Raw genomic sequence first — 19,046 nt, 5'->3', positions numbered from 1 at the left:
TCAAATGCATTACCGCTAAAATTGTGTCAATATTTTGTTTCACAATTAATTAATTATTCGAGTAGCTTTCACATTTACCTTCTTTAAGAGCGACTAAAAAAAAACAAAATTAATGAATCAGATTAACAAACCTAGAGCTATAAAAAAAACATATGTGCAAATACTGGTATATGCTAAACATATATTGTTAGGCATCAGATATACACTTAAATATATTTTGATATACACTTAAAATAACTGCTGATAAACTAATAGTAACCTTGAGCTTTGGATTGGCGACCTTGAAGTTTGGGTTTTAGAAGAAAATTTCTCATCGCATCCATCACAGAACGACAACAAGCAAAATTCTCACGGACAAGAAACTTAAAAGCAAATAACAACATAGTTGCAAGTTAACAATTATTTATACTAAAATAATTCAGCTTTAAAGATGTACGCTAATTTATATGACAAAATCAATGAATTAATTTGATTATAGGCAAAAACTTAGTACTGGTGAATTAGTAGTCAGAACCCGATTAATAAAACATGATCGAATGTGAAATTTGTTTAGAGAAAAAAATGCCAATTTGTTTTTATTTTACCATTAGTTTAGCAAGGTAAAAGAAATACACAACATAAAAGACACAAAAAACTACTGTGTTGTATATTTATAAACAAATTGAAATTTAAAAATGTAGAAAACAAATTGATTTTTTAAAGTTACTGCAGCAGTAATTTTATGCAAACCTAATGAGTTAAGGCAATTGGAATAACTAAACCAACCTCGTCAATAACAGTGGTCTGCAAGAATTCACCAGAAAGAGTTGAAAGGTCAAGTTTAGAGAAAAGGTTCACAAAATGTTCCCTACGACTGGAAAGTTTGAAGTGAACCCATTGAATAATTCCAGTGAAAACAAACTCTCCTTGTTTCTAAATGATAAGAAAAAAACACAACTGTGAAAAAATTAAAAATGCTTGTGCAAGGTTGTTTAAGTATACATATCTGTTAAACACAAACTGGCATTTAGAATATATAGACAAGCTGATGTTAAAATGCACAACAATCCTAAGTCAGCAATACCCGTTTTTAAATCCCATTTTTACTATTTCCAGCATAAATTAAAAAAAAATGTCATACTAAAGTTACCTTGGTATTTTCATGATTGATTATTGCAGACATAGAGTCAAAATTCAGTTGTTTAAAGTCGTCTTGTTGCACAACAGCTTCAAAGTTGTTATGTATCACTTGTTTTGCTCTTTCCTCTATTTCGGTGAGGTGGTATCGCTGAGCATGAGCCAGGATTTCCAAGCAATTATCGACACCCACCATTTGCAAGATGTACTTGGCACAGTTGGATTTAAGAACTATAAGCAACAAATAATAGAAATAGTATTGGAAAATTGTAAATAAATAAATAACCATAAATTGAATATTGGTATGAAACTTAAAAACAGAGACTATTGTTACAAGTTGTACCAGTGTTTCTTAACCTTTTTTACTAGGGGGCGCACCTAAAGATATATGAAAATTTGGCGGCGCACCTTGCGAGCAAAGCTAGCGCAAAATTTTTGAGTTGTAACGGTATTTGCTTAAAATTGCTGAAAAAAAAGCTTTATAGTTGCAAATCTTTGAAGGTTGTCCAGTTTTGAGACCAAAATTGGAACAACATCAACTTCGGAATAAAAGACAGTTAGGAATAGGGCGTAAATAGGACTAATACCAAATAGTCGTAATAATGACAAAATCGGAATCACGCCTAAATGGCCTAAATAAGGCCTATACCACATTTTATCTAACCCCAAACCCCACCCATAACTATCACTAACCTCCCAAATATTTTCAACCCTAACCCAATTCCTAACACCTCCAACTACCCGCCTAAGCCAAAACATGGGCGAAAAATCCAAGACAAAATAGCGGCGCCCAAATGTCGACAGCAAACGGCCAATGCCAGATATGTGGCCCCCAATCATCCCATACCCTTGGTCTTATCTAGACTATTTTAGATCTTATTTTGTTGTGTATACATATATATACAAAATAGGTCTACATTCAATCTGTGTGTAGTCAGCATCCTCATGCAATTCCAATGCATTCTCATTTGTAATCTGCACATCATTAGTGTAAATGCAATTCAAAAGTCTCTCCAGTTGTTCATCTGTCATTTTAATGTTGATCTCGGCAGCAAATTGTTCTTTCATCTGAACAGTAACATATGATCACATAATGTGAATTCATATTATCTGGCTAACGTTATCATTTAGTACACTGGTGGCCAGCGATATCAATGTTCGTGGCCTGCAGAGCATTATTATTGTAATGCGTAGCGTTCAGGGGTTTAATTAAATAAATATAAGTGATTAAGCAAACATGTTTTAATTGTTTCTTTCAGATTACATTTTTCGAGTTAGACTATTGAACAAACCAGTTTTCGATCACTCATCAAATTCGGATTTAGGGGTTTGGCAAGACAGCCATGCTGCTTTTTGTTATGTTTTAGAACAGCGGTTTTTAACCTTAGTCGACTTTATGTAATTGTCCAGTGCCTTGCATAACAAAAATCGAGTAGAAAGTTCACACGAAGCACAAAAAATATAAGTTACACACAATGCAACGGCCATATTGCCAAAACATTATGGATTCGCGCAACTGATAAAGGAATCTGAGTCACCTGACCCAGTCTGTTGCTATAAGAAAGATGTAGGAGATATATGCATTTCTGGGGTTCTGGATTATAAAACTTTTATTTATGTTAGAAAAAATTGTAATATTGAACATATACACAGAGACTTCAAGCTTGAAATGTCTACAAAACAAGCAAAACAAAAAACTAAAAAAAATAATTTGGCGTGAAGAGCAAGAAAAATTTGAAGTAACCTTATTTAAGTTGGTAAAAAATATAATTTGCGAGAAGGCATGGCTTGGTGTCGACCCCTGTGCACACTTTAGATTAACTGTACCGTATTGTACCGAAAAACCTAGTCCAAATGTTTTTGGTCTTTGAATATGAACAATAAAATTGAAAATAATATTGCTACTTTCAACTAAATAGCGATAAAATATAATATTACCATTCTGGAGCTTTTTTTCTAGTTTACTGTGTGACTAAAAGTTAGTGACCTGACTCTTTCCAAAAATTTCAGCTAATATAATGTGGTTAATACATTTTTGTCCAAATCGATAACGTCATTGTAATTTTGACGATAAAACCCTTTATAATGACCTTACAATTAAAATTTGCAAAAAAACGTGATTTTTTCAGCCTATTCGTGCACAAATTCCTGTGTCATTAACTCGATTTCATTTGCAGAAAAGCGCAAAAGCATAGCAGCAGGTTTCCTGGGCTTATGCGTATTATAACGTTGCCTTTTGACAAAATTTAGTGAAGTCAACTTTAAATATTTATTGGCGATCAAAAAAAATCTATATAATGCATGCCTGTAGGTGCATTGCTCTTCAACCGATGTGCACGGTACACCCTAGGGTGCACAAAAATATGGACAGAGTGCACCAGTACGAAAAGTTATCCAAAGGTGTATCACAAACTTTTAGTGAGCCATTAATGTTACATTTGCCAGTAGTTACCGGTTTCTATGAGACAATGGTACTGTAATCGTTGTGAACTAACTTTCTCTTGTATTTAGTTTTTTTGTGTAAAGTTTGAATGCTGTTTTATGATGTGCAACAGTACTCGCAAGCAGCCTGTCGCCATAATCGACCCTCACCGACAATGTGTAAAACTTTGGCAGCTCCACTCGGTTTAATTACCATGATTGTATTAATATGCAAATGATGTTTCATATCGCTTTTTACCTTTTAAGGAAACAGGGTACACGAGTTCGTCACAGCAAATCTAAGGGTTCACCAAACCAAAAAAGGTTAAAGAGCACTGGCTTTGTGTATGTGGCCCGCAAACTATATTTACAAAATATATTTCAATCTTCAAGCACCCTGATTTAGTATATAAAATAACAATGATAATTTTTTTTATGTATTAATAGAAAAGTAAAATATGAAAAAAACATAGCAGGTAGCACAAGAATAAATCTGATTTTGCTGGTTGAAGTAATTATAATTATGGTAACAAATAAGAATCAAATTGGTCCATCTTGAAAGTGCAAGAACTGAAAACATAGCTTTTACAACAAACTTCTTAAGGTAGGAATTAATAAACCTTTAACAGAAAACTATTTACATACTTCAAAATATGTGAATATTACTTCCTTATTAGTTATAACTTACCGGAGTTAAAAACAGTTTACAAAAGAACTCTGACGTAAGGCCAAGCACAACTCTATGAACTGGAAAACATTTGGTTTCCGCCTTGAGCGTTGCATCACAAAATTTCTTTTCAAACTTGCGATCACTTAAAATAGAAATTCAAGAAGGCGATTTGAATAGGTTGCTGAAACATTTACAATTACCAGAGGAGCTATTTTTCATTATGCCTGGTAGCAACAGTTTATATATAGGAATTCTTATTTAAGGCACCTAGCAAACAAGTGAAATGATTCTACATTTTTGCACTTTAGCGAGCCCCTTATAATAGCCAAGAAAGCCAGTTGTTGACTTCTAGACAGAAAATGTTTTTATTCAATGGAATAGCTTTTCACAGAACATAAGCCGTTCTGTTTATTTTTACATTTGACTTAAATTAAGTCAAATCGCTGAAAAGTTAAGTTTTCCGAAGTTTTTGGATAGATTGGATATTAAATTTAGAATATACATCAGGTTCAAAATAGATTTATTCATTACTGGTTATTTCATAACAGTCACAGTGATAAGTTATGCAGCTTAGAAACCATAAACTAAAAAAAAACTAATACTGAACATTTGATCCAATATGTTCAGCTGGGTTATATTAGACTGTGAATATTGGGGTTGCTCAAAGTGGAATACTGGAACAAAAAAACAAAGGTCGACATATTTGAACCCTAAACCTTTCTTTATTTCAGGCAAGAATGACAGAGTTGTTGTCGTAATGCATGTTTAAGTAGGAGGTGGTTACTGTGCTTTCTATAATATGCTTAAATGGCAAGTGGGTGCAATTGCTTGGCCTTTTTGTTCAACAGTTACGGTTAGGGATGTTCAGATTTAACTTTTTTTTGAAAAATTAAGTTTCCTGCTTGATTTCCCATTATGTGTCACATAAAAATCAGTTTCATACATTTTTAGAACAATTGGACCACATTTAGGGGTCCCGCAGACACCCCAAAGTTTACTAAAATTGCTAAAATCTGGGACTTTCCACAACACGATACTGTATGTATTTCTTTAAAAACGCAGAAACCTTTTCATTTTTATGTTAAACAATGACAATAAAGCATTACTAATTTATTTTTTATTTTATGTAACTCAAAAATTTTATGTAACTGTTCTTAAAGCCCTACTCTACCCCAGCTTTAGAGCTGTCATTTAATTTATCAGATTCATATATATACAATAAAATATATTTTAACGAATGGCTTATTGTGAAAAGCGAAGTATTTTAATTAACTGTGGATAAAGAAGCAATATAACAAAAGTATAACAATGCCACAGTTGAATAAATGTAGCAAGGAAACATGCCAAGTTTTTTTTCTGGATATGTTCGCCGGTGATCTTTAACAGCCTGCAGCAAGCTTGCACAGTGCTGAGGATTGTCGGTTAATATTGCAGCATAGTCAGTGTTTAATTTTACCCCTCTTTCTGCGTCATCATTCACAACTATAACTAAAGGCTACGTACAAATGATTATAGGCTACGTACAAATGAATTCGTTGTAGCCACAATATGAGAACCATGAATCGGGAGAATGCCTAAGGAAATCACATTCCTGATTGAGAAGCGGAAAAAAATAAACCAGGGATCTGGGCCAAGCAAATCCTGATTTCCTAAATGTGGTCCGATTGTTCTAAAAATTATGAAACTGATTTCTATGTGACACATCATGGTGAGGCAAGCAGGAAACATAAATTAAAAAAAAAGTTAAATTTGAACATCCTAGTTACGGTGCTTGAATATGTTACCGTTCAGTGGGGGTTCTTCTGATTACTATATTTAGGTGTTGCAGTATTTAGGGCAAAATCAATTACTACGTGATGTGCCACTATGTTTAATGCCAGGGATAGTGATTTTACATTATCATGTGCATTTCCACAGCTAAAAAACTAATCCAAGGCAAAGTGTGAAATAAGGATTCAACGAAGTATGATATGGGGTGAATCATGTTTTTATTGTCGTTATACATTTCAATGTCTGCAAAATTGTACAGAACAAATATTGTTTGCTATTTTTTTAGTTAATTGAAACTTGTTTTTTTTTTTAAATTGTAACAAAAATGCTAAACTGGGAAAATTTAAATGAATATTATTTCTTGGAAAATTAAATCCAATAATAGAAGTTGAACTTAAATGTCTTTGAACGGGTATTGCAAACCTGCAATCTAATTAAAATATCGTTCTGTATTTATTAAAATTTATAAACACTTGGTAAAAATATTCAAATCAGTAAACGAGTTGTTTGTTTTAAGTTATTTTCAACCCGGTAATACATTTTGAAACTTGCACTAGTAAGCACAAATCTTTAAGATTACACTAGAATTTATTGCAAAAGCTGTGAACTGTAGTTGAAAAACTAACGTTTGGCAAAAAGGCAAGCTGGGTAAACTGATCTTTTGAACAACTAACTGACTTACTGATTGAGCAGTTCCAATATATCAGGCTTTTCTGTGAAATCTTCTTGAAATGTTGTCAAGACATCTGCTGTCGCCATGTTGAAGTGTGAAAACTAGTAGTACTTTAATTATGGGCTAGTGTTGGCTGCAATACAATAAATTGTTGTAAGATTTTCTATTCATCAAATTTTATTTAACGTTAAAAGTATGGTACAGCTTACAAGCAACTTAACGCTATGTAAAATGAACAAACATCGGCTGGTCTAAAACCACATTTATTTTAACACTAACGAAACGAGTTGTCAAATTTGAAATTGCAAAGAAGGCATGAATATGTAAGAATAAATAATAAGAATACTAAACCCGAACATTGTTAGTAATATAAACCCTTGGACGAAATGTGTTAGGATTCTAGGCCAACGCCCAAACATCATATCACACAAACTGTTGGCTTTCTTGCTCGGTGAAACAAAAGTATTGTCAGTCACTCATTAACTTTGCAGTGACGAAACACAAACAAAGATGCGGCCATTTTGAAAGTTTAGTTCCTCTTTGCAGTTTCGTTCTGGGGAATACAATAGAGGCATAGAAAGTTTATGAAAAAAACTAACTTAACCGCATCTCTTTTACCAGTTTTGACAAAATGTTGCAGAAAAATTGCAATTATGGTTTATAAATAAATTCTTTTAGCTTCGGTGCATTTTTTGCATTTGTTGTTTATATTGGCGGTACATATGCATTTAACCGTGGCGGTTGTAACCAGCCATCCGTGACCAACAATAACAACAAGGAAATGTTTTTGCTTAGATTTCTATTTTTATTTGGAATTCAGCATAAAATGTGTTCGTTTGCACAGGTGTAACTATTCTAAACAGATGAATTGATTATGCTCTAGTCTTTAAAAACAACATTTTGCATGAAAAGTTTTGCGTCGCAAAGTTTTTCATGGGATTTCCCCTGAGTTAAGAACAGAAAAACCAAATGCTTGAACTGGTTTTGCTGAGTCGATTTATTTCATTTACGTCTGAGAAAGCTTTTAGTTTTATGGTAAGTGTTTTGGTGAACAATATAGAATTTACAAGACTGCATTTTTAAGTGAATGTTGTATTAGGCATGGGCTTCAGTGGAATCCGCTGGAAATTCAAATGGAAGTAAAAAGAGATTTTGCGAATCAAAAATTTTAAAAAGTAATTCAAAAACAAAAACGGATTTAAACCAACCAAAAACTGCCCCAGGCCACAAACAAGCCAGAAAAAAGGCAGAGTGCTGCATTGGCACATAAAAATAAGTGTTTTGCGAACATGCGTTTTTCCGCTGCGCGCAAATGTTTTCCGTGGACACAACATAGAAAGAAAACCTATTCTACATGCTCACCAGTTTTTGCCATTTCTAGAAATATATTTTTTGCACGATTTATTTTCGACTGTTATAGGCTGGCGCAGGGCCGGGAACCTATGGCTCGCGATCCATATATGGCTCTTTTTGTGACGCCATATGGCTCTTTTGATGAACGAATCTTGCTTGCAGATAAATGTAAGAAATCATTTCTCAGCATGATTTAAATAAAACTGCACACGGCCACGACCGCTTTCCTAACTTTATTTTTCCTTTTCAACACAAGCAGTAGTAAATTTTTTGCGCGAATTCTGTCTGTATTTTCGGGTCTGTTATCCCGTTTGATGGAATCTCTTTATATCCAAAAGGCCTTTACTGCTCTTCCGACGGAGCTCCGTAATTTATTTGTTCGTGCTGATGTGCTGTTTTCTAAACGAGAACTAAATAAAGGTCCCTCTTCAAATTACTATTTTTCCAACCTATAACTAGGCCTAGATGTTAAAAAGTGTTATCTGTCTCTCACAGAAATACAACCAAGAATAATTGGATTTTATGACTCCCTTAGCTACAAAGGTTCCCGACCCCTGGGCTAGCGCCCGACTTTTCACAATGTTATTGTAGTATTCCTTAACCCCAGAAGTTCAAAATTGAGTCGCTGTTTGATAAGGTTTTGTTGGCGACTGCAGAAGTTGACATTGTTAGGTTTATTGAGATGTCCTGGACCGGCGACAACAAATCTAACAACGGCCTCTAACTTTTACAACAAAAGTCTGCATACAAAAATTGTTCCACTGCGAAATGGCATGCTGAATCTTTAATAATGTCTTAAATAATTTCTTTAGAAATTAGTTAACCTATATTATATGTTGAAAGCACAAACCGAGCACGTTGAGCGAACCTTAGTGGCATGAAGCCCAGAACCCCCAACATTTTTTCATTTGGAAACCAACATTTTTTTTATATTAAATTTTTTGCTTTTTGTTATTTGTCCTCCTTAGTATATATGCCTTAAATTTTTTAGTGTATACTTCCTTGTGCAGTATGTGATTTAGATTCTTTGCGACCACTAATTGCTTCCTGTTGTTGAATCATGTTAAATCTGATTAGGTAATGTGTTGTTTTTTTGTACAGCCTGATTCAGACACAGAAGGCTCAACTTACAGCAAACAAACTGATAGCAACAGATGCGCACCTAAATCCCAAACAGTTATAAAAGTTAACTTTAAAATGCCAGCAAATAGCGTACAACTTTACAGCAGCTAACGGAAACCAGGTTTTTGTGCGTGGTGCGTTGAAAAGCGCATTTTATCGGTAGTATAATTTAATTAAGTTTTCCGCTGGTAAGCGCGAATAAAGCAACTCAGGCAACGACTTTAATAGGTTTATAGATTTTTTTCCAAATATCAGTCAAAATCGACCATTTTTTTAAGTTTTGCTATGTTGCCGAATAACCGGAACTATAGAAAAAATTCCCGGGAGTCGTGATTGCTAATTTGCAGGAAATCCCGGGAATTTCCCGTCGAAACATTCCCGGATAGGAACCCTATGTTAGACTTTACGTTGTCATAATACAGGTTGTTTTACATTGGTTTTTATTATTGCAATTTTACAACAACAACCGAAAATCGTGGTTTGGTGGAAAGTAAACGTTGTATTGTTACCAATATACATGTTTATATATATACAAGTAATTATACACCATTATTTACCGCCAATACTTTTCTTTGCTTAGTTTAAGGTTTTTAAAAATTAATAAAAAAATATTAAAAGACGATCTTTTTCAAATATCTCATCTATCAAAAAAATTTTGCAAATGCATTCGGATTTAGAGGTCGTGTGTCACTTAGTCAAAACACATGTATTAAAAATACTAGATCTGTATGGCAGTATCTCGCTAGAGCAGCAGCATGTTTTTTAAAAGTAGTTCTGGATTTGTATAGAAGTCATCGAAATAAACTAATTAAGTACTGCAATAAAACTTGCGTGTGCGATTACGCGAACATAGCCTAAAAAGTAAAAATGGAAAACATTTATTTTATCTTATGTTGGTTGCAGCCGATAGCAGTACCCCTTTCCCTCAACAACGACACCTATATCGCAGTTGACTTTTTGGGGGTCAATTTTTTTCGAGAGTGAGAGTTAATCTTTGAATTTAGATCCATTATCGGGATATTTACATGATTTTTTACATACCTTTTTTATTTATAGTTTAACAGCATTGATTCTATTGATAGAATAATGGTGAACGATGTACTTGCAATGGTTTAGGAATAAAGCCTACAAGTAATCCGTTGTCAGTTAGCGGTTGCATACCGTTTCTCGACGTATTGGTGGGACGTTTGGCGAATGGGCAGGTGAAAACACAGGTGTACCGTAAACCGACGAACACGGACAGGGTCTTGCACTTCACATCTCGTGCGGTCGTGCATACCTTGATAATCGAGCCAGACGCCTCACAAGCGATCCGACGGACCTGGTCCACGAGTTATCGTACGTACGCGCAGCTCTACGCCGTAATGGGTACCCCAAGTGGATACTAAAATAATCTCGTCGTAAATCAGAGACTCGACGCCAAACGGATGGATTAGTAGTTTTACCGTATATTCCAAATGTAACAGAGGTCGTCCAGCGCATGTTACGCGATTTTGGTTTAACAGTGGCGGTAACACCATATCAGACCCTGGGCAGGATGATTTCCCGACCCAAAGACCCCGTGGATATATTTGACACAAAGGGGGTGGTTTATTGTATTCCCTGTGCAGAATGTTCCGCAGTGTACATTGGGGAAACGGGACGAGCATTTAATACGAGAAGGAAAGAACATCAACGAGATGTCCGGCAACATGATGCGTCCAAATCTGCTTTGTCCAGTCACGCGACAAAGCAACGTCATGACATCGACTTTGGAGGTGCTTCGATTGTAACTAGAGAAGGAGATTACCACCGCCGTGTCTTCTTGGAATCCTGGGCGATACACACTCATTCTAACACCACGAACGTTAAGCAAGATACATTTCTTGCACCTTCCTATCAATTTTTGCGCAGTAGCGGCCATTAGAAGGCTGCAGCCGGTTTTCACGTTTTCACGTTATTCGCGCCTTGTTTTCTTTTTCTTTTTTCTCTTTCGCCTCGTTTTGCCACCTTGTTTTTTCGTCGTTTTTCTTCACTGTATATATACCTCTGCAAGGTTACAAGTTTATATGCCCTGATGAAGATTACCTGGATAGGTTATCGAAACGTCGGTACAGAATAAATTATTGTCGGAAGAACCCTCTTTATAATTGAATTAAATTGATTGAGAATCTAACATGGCCTAATAAGTGCTCGTTGGCCGAATCTGTTTCACTTTTGTGGGATTATTTTTTTTACCAAATTTCGTTCTAGCTATTTCAACTGTATGAAATGCAACTTCTAAGTACGTTGCATTATAACCGCAGCACTTTGCAAATGCAAGCCCGTGATACAAATACACGAAAATCTGAACTAGCAAGATTTTTACCAAGATTTTCGCAGGGGCAATGGTTTTATTCAGTGCCTCGAGAGATTGCAAAGTGTGCTGAGAAACTTTTTGTAATTTCGGATTGTAGAGTACTTGCATTACCAATAGGCATACACGTAAGCACTATCCATTACTAATAAATAATATTGAGACATTTAGATTTAGTTTGTCGTGTGTTAAGGGCGATTGTAAAATTACTCTATTGTTGTTCAGTCAAGTGTGCCGCGAAATATTTACGAGTTTTTAGTTTTTAGTGTGCCACGAGCCAAAAAAATTGCGAACCACACCACTGGTCTTAATCCTAAAGCCAAATACGCTTGCGCTTTTTAATTTAAGGAACGTACAGTTATCATTACAGTACAATCGTGCCAGCCTCAAGGCGCCGTGTAGCGTTTTAACTTTTTCTTTGTGACCATATAGCCAAGAACCATGTAACTATAAACTCTTTTACAACATCAAATTTGTTTAAAAGTATTTAACTAGCAATAAAACTTAAAGTTTGAAAACCTGAGTAAAACCAGGATCAGACATTTTTTAAAGGAAGCATTTTTTTATATTCCGCTTATACTGGCATCGTGATGAATAGGTAAGGTCTGATGCTAACTCGGGTGAGTTTAATTATTTATATACGCGTCAGCGGAACAGTGATCGACGAGCAGAAACCTGCTGCTAATGATTTTGGATTTCATATAGGTGCGCCTTTTCACAGTATCTACTAATACTTCTTTGTCGTTTGTGCAAATCTTAAACGTCTTTGCAATATGGCAATTATATAACAATTAACGCCTATGTGAGTTTGCGAACAGGATAACGTCAATGTATGTCTTTTTGCGCTTCTTGCAAACTTTTTATGTGGCTTGGGACCATTTAGCAGGGTAGCAACAGCATATAATTGATTGCAAAGGTATATATAGATCAGACGTTGTTTCTCTTAGGCGGAAATACGCCGAACTAAGACCAAACATTGCCAGAACAATACCAGAATAACCAATTTTCAGTATCAAAAACACATTTATTACTAATTTATTCGTTCACTGGCTGCTTCCGAGAAGGCTTCTGGAATTATACTTCTAAGGCAGCGATAGGTAATTATTGTGAACGAGGGGTGACGCTAAAAAGCTTTGGCGGGCCGGATTAAAAAGCGGATTTAAAATACACATAATTTGAATTGTGATTCATTTGTAAAGGTAGTTATTAATATTTTAGTTTTGACAAGCTGGAAAAAACACGAAGGTTGAATTAAATTGCTTTGCGGGCCGCTTTGCTAGGTCTGTTCCAACCTGGTTTAACCAGTTTTAAACGAATAAAGACATTTTTATTGCATGGCGAGATCGCCTAAACCTCTATCATATATATAGCTGCATTTTGTTCTTTTTAAGATTACTTGAGTTATAAAGTGCCTTGCGAAGGCACATCTGAGCCAGTCTTTTTTGTTCAGCATTTCTAAACGAATCATTAACCATCCCTGTTTACCGCTATATCACTAACTCAAACAAAAATTCCGCATCGTTATATTGTTCGTTCTTTTACAAGAAATTCTCGCTCATTTTTATTTACGTTTAACGAGAAAAGCGCCGACTCCTATTTCCTTTATTTTTTGTTTTGCTCGGAAAACTGGTGAAGGTAGTTTTAATAAATTTTGGGAATTTTCCGTCTTCGTATAGAAAATAAATTATATACTAGAAAAAATACCCGGCGTTGCCTAGGTTAGGCTAAATATAGTACTTATCAGTTTAATTGGTAAACAACAATAACCACGATTATCTACGAAGTCTACCTGAATTTTTTTCAGGTTAAACAAAATAAAGCTATCCACCATGGTGTGGGCTCTTTATCACTATTGAACATTACGTTGTAACATGTTAAACTGCTAGCCTCATGTTATAGCCCACGATAATGAAAGATAAATGCTAAATCAGCATATACCCAAAAAGTACTGTTACGAAATGTGGTAATCAGCATACAGCGTAAGATCTTCGTAGGAAACGTAAACAATGCAAACTTTATTTGAAATGTCATAACAAATTTACTTGTGCCTAAACGTTTGCACTGCGCGCCACTAAATAGAAATTGCAAATCATGTGATGTGTTTTAAACCATGTCATATTGTGTGTCTAAAATCTGTACCGAAATGCTTCCCTACAATTAGAGTAACACTCCACAGGTTGTGTGAAGGCGGCAGTAATGGAATGGCGTGTTTACGTATGCGACTTATCTGCGTGGGTCTAAAAATTCAACTGTTTGTCTCTGTAAATTCCCAGTAAACTTTGCATATGTTTAAAACAGTGTAAAAATAAAATATGAACGTTTAACCTAAAAACAGTTTTGTGTCTGAAATAGATCACTAAAGGCAAGGCGCGAATGACCAATTTAATCACTACTCACGAGTTGTCAGCATTGTTGTATAACCTTCCAGGGGCGGGCAACATACGGCCGCGGCGTTTTTTTTGAGCGGCCCGTAGAAAGTTTCCGGTCTTACGTGTAATTGCGGCCCAGGGCCACAGTCTACCGCAATCCCCACTACTTGCTTACTACGTTAATAGTGACTGCTAGTAGTTTTTTGCTTTATTTGTGTTTTTAGATTCTTTGTTTAGGCCTTACAAATTAAATTTAGAATCTAAAAAAATATTTTTCCATGGATTTTGCCGACAAAAATAAAGTTGACAAAGATGGTCGCGAATTTAACAATAATAAACAACAAAAATACGATTTATTTCTTGTACAGGTGAAAACTACACGATTAAGGTTGGATTCGGGAATCCGGCCACCAAGTTCTTCATTTTAGCATCTCAGGCCCGCGGACTGGAGAAGTTGCCCGCCCTCAATTTAATCACTATTTCACATGTTACCAGCATAATATAAGCTTGCTGAATCCACATGATATATAGCACATGACAAACCAAATTGTAACGTTGTGCGTTTTTAAATGGAGCTGCTCAACGCACAACCTTGACGTAAAGGAAACAGCTGCAATAAACCCAATATTTTACGAACACTGCCTAGCATCTAAATCGCATAGTAAAAACAAAATTTAAATTCGTCCTATTTTTATCTTCGTATAGTTAAACTAGGCAAAAAAATTAGTTTGTGGGGAAATGGCCTGGTGCTCTTCACATAAGTAAACTCCATAAAAGATTCCTAGGGTCGAAGGCAGGGGCTGTAAGCTATCGCTGCAATTTTGCATTAAGGTTGTAAAATGCAGTTGAAAGTAAAATACGTGTACAATATTACTTTATCAGTATTCGAAAATTAAAATACGTGTACAGTTTCACTGGGAAAAAACAGGAAATTTGCTCGTTAACAAACTTACCACTTATTTCAGTACAATATTAGGATTAGAAAAGTAAAATAAGTCAGCAATTTTACTGTGAAAAAAAACAGGAAATTAGCTTTATTATTACAGTATAATATCAGGGTTCAAACAATATCACTGCGAAAAAAACAGGAAATTTGCTCGTTAACGAACAGACTTATCACTAAAGTACAATATCAGGGTTCGAAAAGTAAAATACGTGTACAATATTACTGGGGAAAAAAGCAGGAAATTTGCTTGTTAACCAACAGACATGGAAGTACCGAAGTTGAATGGTGGTTAAGGTCGGAAAATCTTGTAGAAATCTGCGTAAAAGAAGTAATAAAAATCAGTCTGGATTCCAGCAATAGTGATATTAACCAGCACAATTTGCTTTAATGCCTATACGTTTGACTTGTTCATTGGAAGGGGGATTCTGTAGCATTTAACATGCAGTTTTACTCAATATTGCCTAATTTGACGTCACTATACACGTGACCGTTGTTCACTGACGCGTGGCTAACGCCAAATTTTCCGCTTTCAACGTTTCGCATTTATTCGATTTTTTGCTTTTTAATACGTCTCACTGATTAGCGGCTCGAATCACTGCTTCGTTACATCGTTGTGTTTCTAAAATTTGTGAATATACTCAACGGACAATTATCTACTGAGTGAAGTGACTTTGTCTAGATTTTCAAGAAGTTTAAGGACAGGTATTCTAGCGGCCTGCTCCTTTGGAGTCTGATACAAGGACGCGCAAAACACTTCGGCAGCTGTCGGCTCTTGAATAAAGGGTCAGCGCATTCTTATTGCGCTACAGTAAAATAAGTTTTATTTGACTAAAACAAAAAGGCCGAAAACAAATACAAACTTGCCTTGATGAAATAAAAGGGATGCGGAGCGGGATATGCACCCCTCATCTGCCATTTGTGCTGTTGTAAGGTTTTGCGGCAGGGTGTTGAGGACTTGTTGAACGGGCCACAAACTAGAGACATAGTGTACTTTATAAAAAAATATTCTTAGATTTGCTGGTTAGTAAATTCATACAAATTGCAACATACCATTTCGCGATGTTAACCTTTTCGTAGCTCCTTATTGTTATCGCACAAGGACATTTTGTTAGTTTGTTTATTGCTTGTTTCCAATGGTTCGTCTCGCAAAAGGATCGTCATTGATTGGAATATAAGTTATAACATTAAAACACCACACTATACTACTTTTACTCTTAAATGTTAAAATCTCGCTCAGTAAGACGTTGCATCAATTCACACACACACACAAACTACACCGCTTCCAATTTATACAGTGGGGCCAGTCTAGGATGCCACCCGGAAATATCTCGAGCCCCAAATACCACCCTTGGAAGTTCTTACCCAACCCTTGGCCCCACTTCAACACAACAGACCACACAACAACAAATCGACCAACCAAGACAAATGCACAACAAAAACCTTCAACAACGGATGTTATCTAAAACTTTTCGAATGAAATGCTTCTAATAACTATAGAGGGAAGAAAGTAACAGCCGTGTCTTGGTAACAGCCTCTGAAATTGCTCTTCTGTTTTGTATGACTCTAAATCTGCGTCAATAAAACAACTCTAAATCTGCGTCAATAAAACAAGTTACATTAAGGATACTTGGCATATAATATTGCATCAAGAACATACGAGGGTATTACACATACTAGAGTGCAACATACGAAGGAATGTAGGATTTGAACTGTTATCCGTAATCAACCATCAAATATTGGTCTTTTCTCGAGAGTTGCAGTAGAACAGGTAAATAGTGTTCTTTGAACCAAAATAAACGGGTTTGAATTTGCGTTAACTCTCACAATTTTCTTATAACTCAACAAATCACCTTTTGGCCTAAACGAAAATCCAATAGGATGTCGTCCATTTATCGCTGGGGTAATTAGGGCTTGGATTTTTATCATTAACGGTTGACCTAAAAGAAAAAGTAGGTTGGTGGGTATATTAAAAGCACCTTGTAGAAGTTTTACCCAATTTCCTAACAATTTTATAACCTAACCTTATTCAGCTCACCCCTGGGGAATACCCGGAAGTTAGGGGAGAATTATCGCTTGAAGGTCAGGAATCACAATTACAAGTTTTGGTGATTTAACTTTTTTTTTTTAAATGTTATAAAAACCATAAACAACTTGAAAAACTTGTGCGAGGTTCAAACTTAAAAAAGCACAGAAGTGAAAAAGTATAAACAAACAGGCATGCTATATTGTTTACGTCACTCACAATCATTTTTTACAAGTTTTTTTCCAATGGGACGATTCCGTTTGAGTTTCCCAGAAGGGACCAACATTTGGTCTAAAAAGATAACAAAAATATAACATTTTAAAGTTACCCCGAATTAAAATCTGGAAAAAAAAATGCTAGACTTGGGGTGCAGGTTGAAAAATCAAAATGCTACAGGATCCATCAGTAGCAAAACAGCGCCTAAAAGACAAAAAATCGCGGTTACCCAACCCCTCCTATATAACAATCAGCTTTAGCATAGAATTCTGATGAAGCTAGTAAGTGTGCCTAAAAATTCCAGGCCATTGTTTCCCTCCTTTTTCAAGCGGCGACCTGGCTCAAATGCAAAACTGGATTATTTATCACAAAAAGCTACAAATCAGCTATAGCATAGAATTCGACAAGGTGAAAAATCTTGCCAATTACCGTGTTAGTGTATTATACATGTTATCAAGTTGGCATTTTGGATAGTGTGAAATTCTCGGAGTCTAAATGTAAACTATTAGGAAACTTTTACAAAATGCAAAAAGGACACTCGTAACAAAATTACGTTATTTTTATAATACTAGAACATGTGGTGGCAGTGGCCATTTTTACGTGTTTAATTAATCGATTTAAGTAATTAACGAACAACAAAAACATGCGCCCTTTATTATTTCTTGTCTAATTATCAAAATTGTCATAACGCATCCTTAGCAAAAACATCCTGTTGTATATTTATCAAATATTTTAAGATTTGTCATTTTTTTTACGCCTTTTTCCAAACACTCGCTGTCATTATGAGAACAAAGCATTCGGCTGTTTCACACATGAATAATGTTATATCGTGACGCATATCCTTCCTTATATTGTACTAAAAAGTATGACCTTAAAAATCCCGCGTTGAGAATTGGCACATAAGCCGCATCTCAAAACAATGATTGAAATTGTGTTTACAGTTAGAAGCCGCTTTTCGTGTACTAATATGGTCAGATTCTAACTTCCTTGTAGGAGATAAGTTGAGAGAGAAAGGCGATAAGCCAACACCCGTGTGACGAAATTAATATTAGATAATGTAACAATTTGCCGTGTCATTGCTGCGTCATAATCTTTTTCTCGCACAGAAAATTTCTCTTCTAAGTTTTGTGTATAAAAAGGATTGGTTACAAAAATAAAATGTCCAGTTATCAGGATCAATTTACAAGTTGTTCTGCTGTTGAACCAGTCCAGTTATCAGGATCAATTTACAAGTTGTTCTGCTGTTGAACCAGTCCAGTTCTCAGGATCAGCTTGCCGGCATCAGCCGGTTTGCCCATAATAGCCAACACAAACTGTGTGGAATTGTAATCAGACAACAGCAATACTTATTGAAGCAATAGCGAGGTTGATTGCCGAGGCAAATTAGTTTAATGAGACTTGCAATTCAAACACCCCTGCTTCAAATTGATGCCCGCGAGTGAGGAACGAACCACCTGCAAACTACTTTCCCAAGAAGACTGAAGAAACGAAGCTCAAAAAAAAAATATGTGCCTAAATCTGTATGGACCACCTACAAACGGCCGCCTAAAAACTGTCATGTTTGGAACTTGCAAGAAGCCAGCTTTAGAAGAAATTAATCTCATCGAAAGATACGTGAAAAGACGCTCCATATCGTCAGCAAAGCATTTGCTTGGATTACGGAACACTAAATACAAACAAGCGTTGCCGATGAAAGACATCACCACCGTTTGGAATCATGGAAAACGAAACCGAATTATGGATTTCACAATAACTGATTCTGCCTAGTTTATCAGGTGAAAAATCTATTATACTTTTAATATATATGTATAATTATTAAAATACCGACCGAAAGGTCTGTAAATTGTTTTTATGCGACTGTTTATCAAACCATTATGTATCGCATTTTGCAAATTATGTATAGTCTATATCTATGAAATCTAAGCTTAAACGTCGATTGCACGATCTTTTGATAAATTTTAAAAGAGCTTAATTTATGTGCTTGGAGCTCAATAGTTTGAAATCAAAGCGTTAAACTTGTGAATCACGACTT

At 35.4% G+C, this 19,046-nt stretch overlaps 1 protein-coding gene across 1 annotated transcript in view; it reads right to left on the bottom strand.

Annotated features, from left to right (window-relative positions):
• Positions 1 to 248: 248 nt before the first annotated feature.
• LOC146146340 (kelch-like protein 3) overlaps positions 249 to 19,046 on the bottom strand; it is a 44,764-nt gene continuing 25,966 nt past the window's right edge. The window contains exons 3-6 of the mRNA XM_083390725.1: positions 2,034 to 2,184; positions 1,130 to 1,347; positions 766 to 912; positions 249 to 362 (exon numbers count right to left, since the gene is read on the bottom strand). Coding sequence (XP_083246851.1) covers positions 249 to 362; positions 766 to 912; positions 1,130 to 1,347; positions 2,034 to 2,184 — 630 coding nt within the window. The remainder of the gene's footprint in view (positions 363 to 765; positions 913 to 1,129; positions 1,348 to 2,033; positions 2,185 to 19,046) is intronic.

The sequence above is a fragment of the Ascidiella aspersa genome, chromosome 5 (assembly GCF_963924565.1).
Source record: "Ascidiella aspersa chromosome 5, kaAscAspe10.2, whole genome shotgun sequence".
Taxonomy (NCBI): domain Eukaryota; kingdom Metazoa; phylum Chordata; class Ascidiacea; order Phlebobranchia; family Ascidiidae; genus Ascidiella; species Ascidiella aspersa.
Note: the sequence above shows the minus strand (reverse complement) of the source record. Positions and strands in the feature narration are given on the sequence as shown.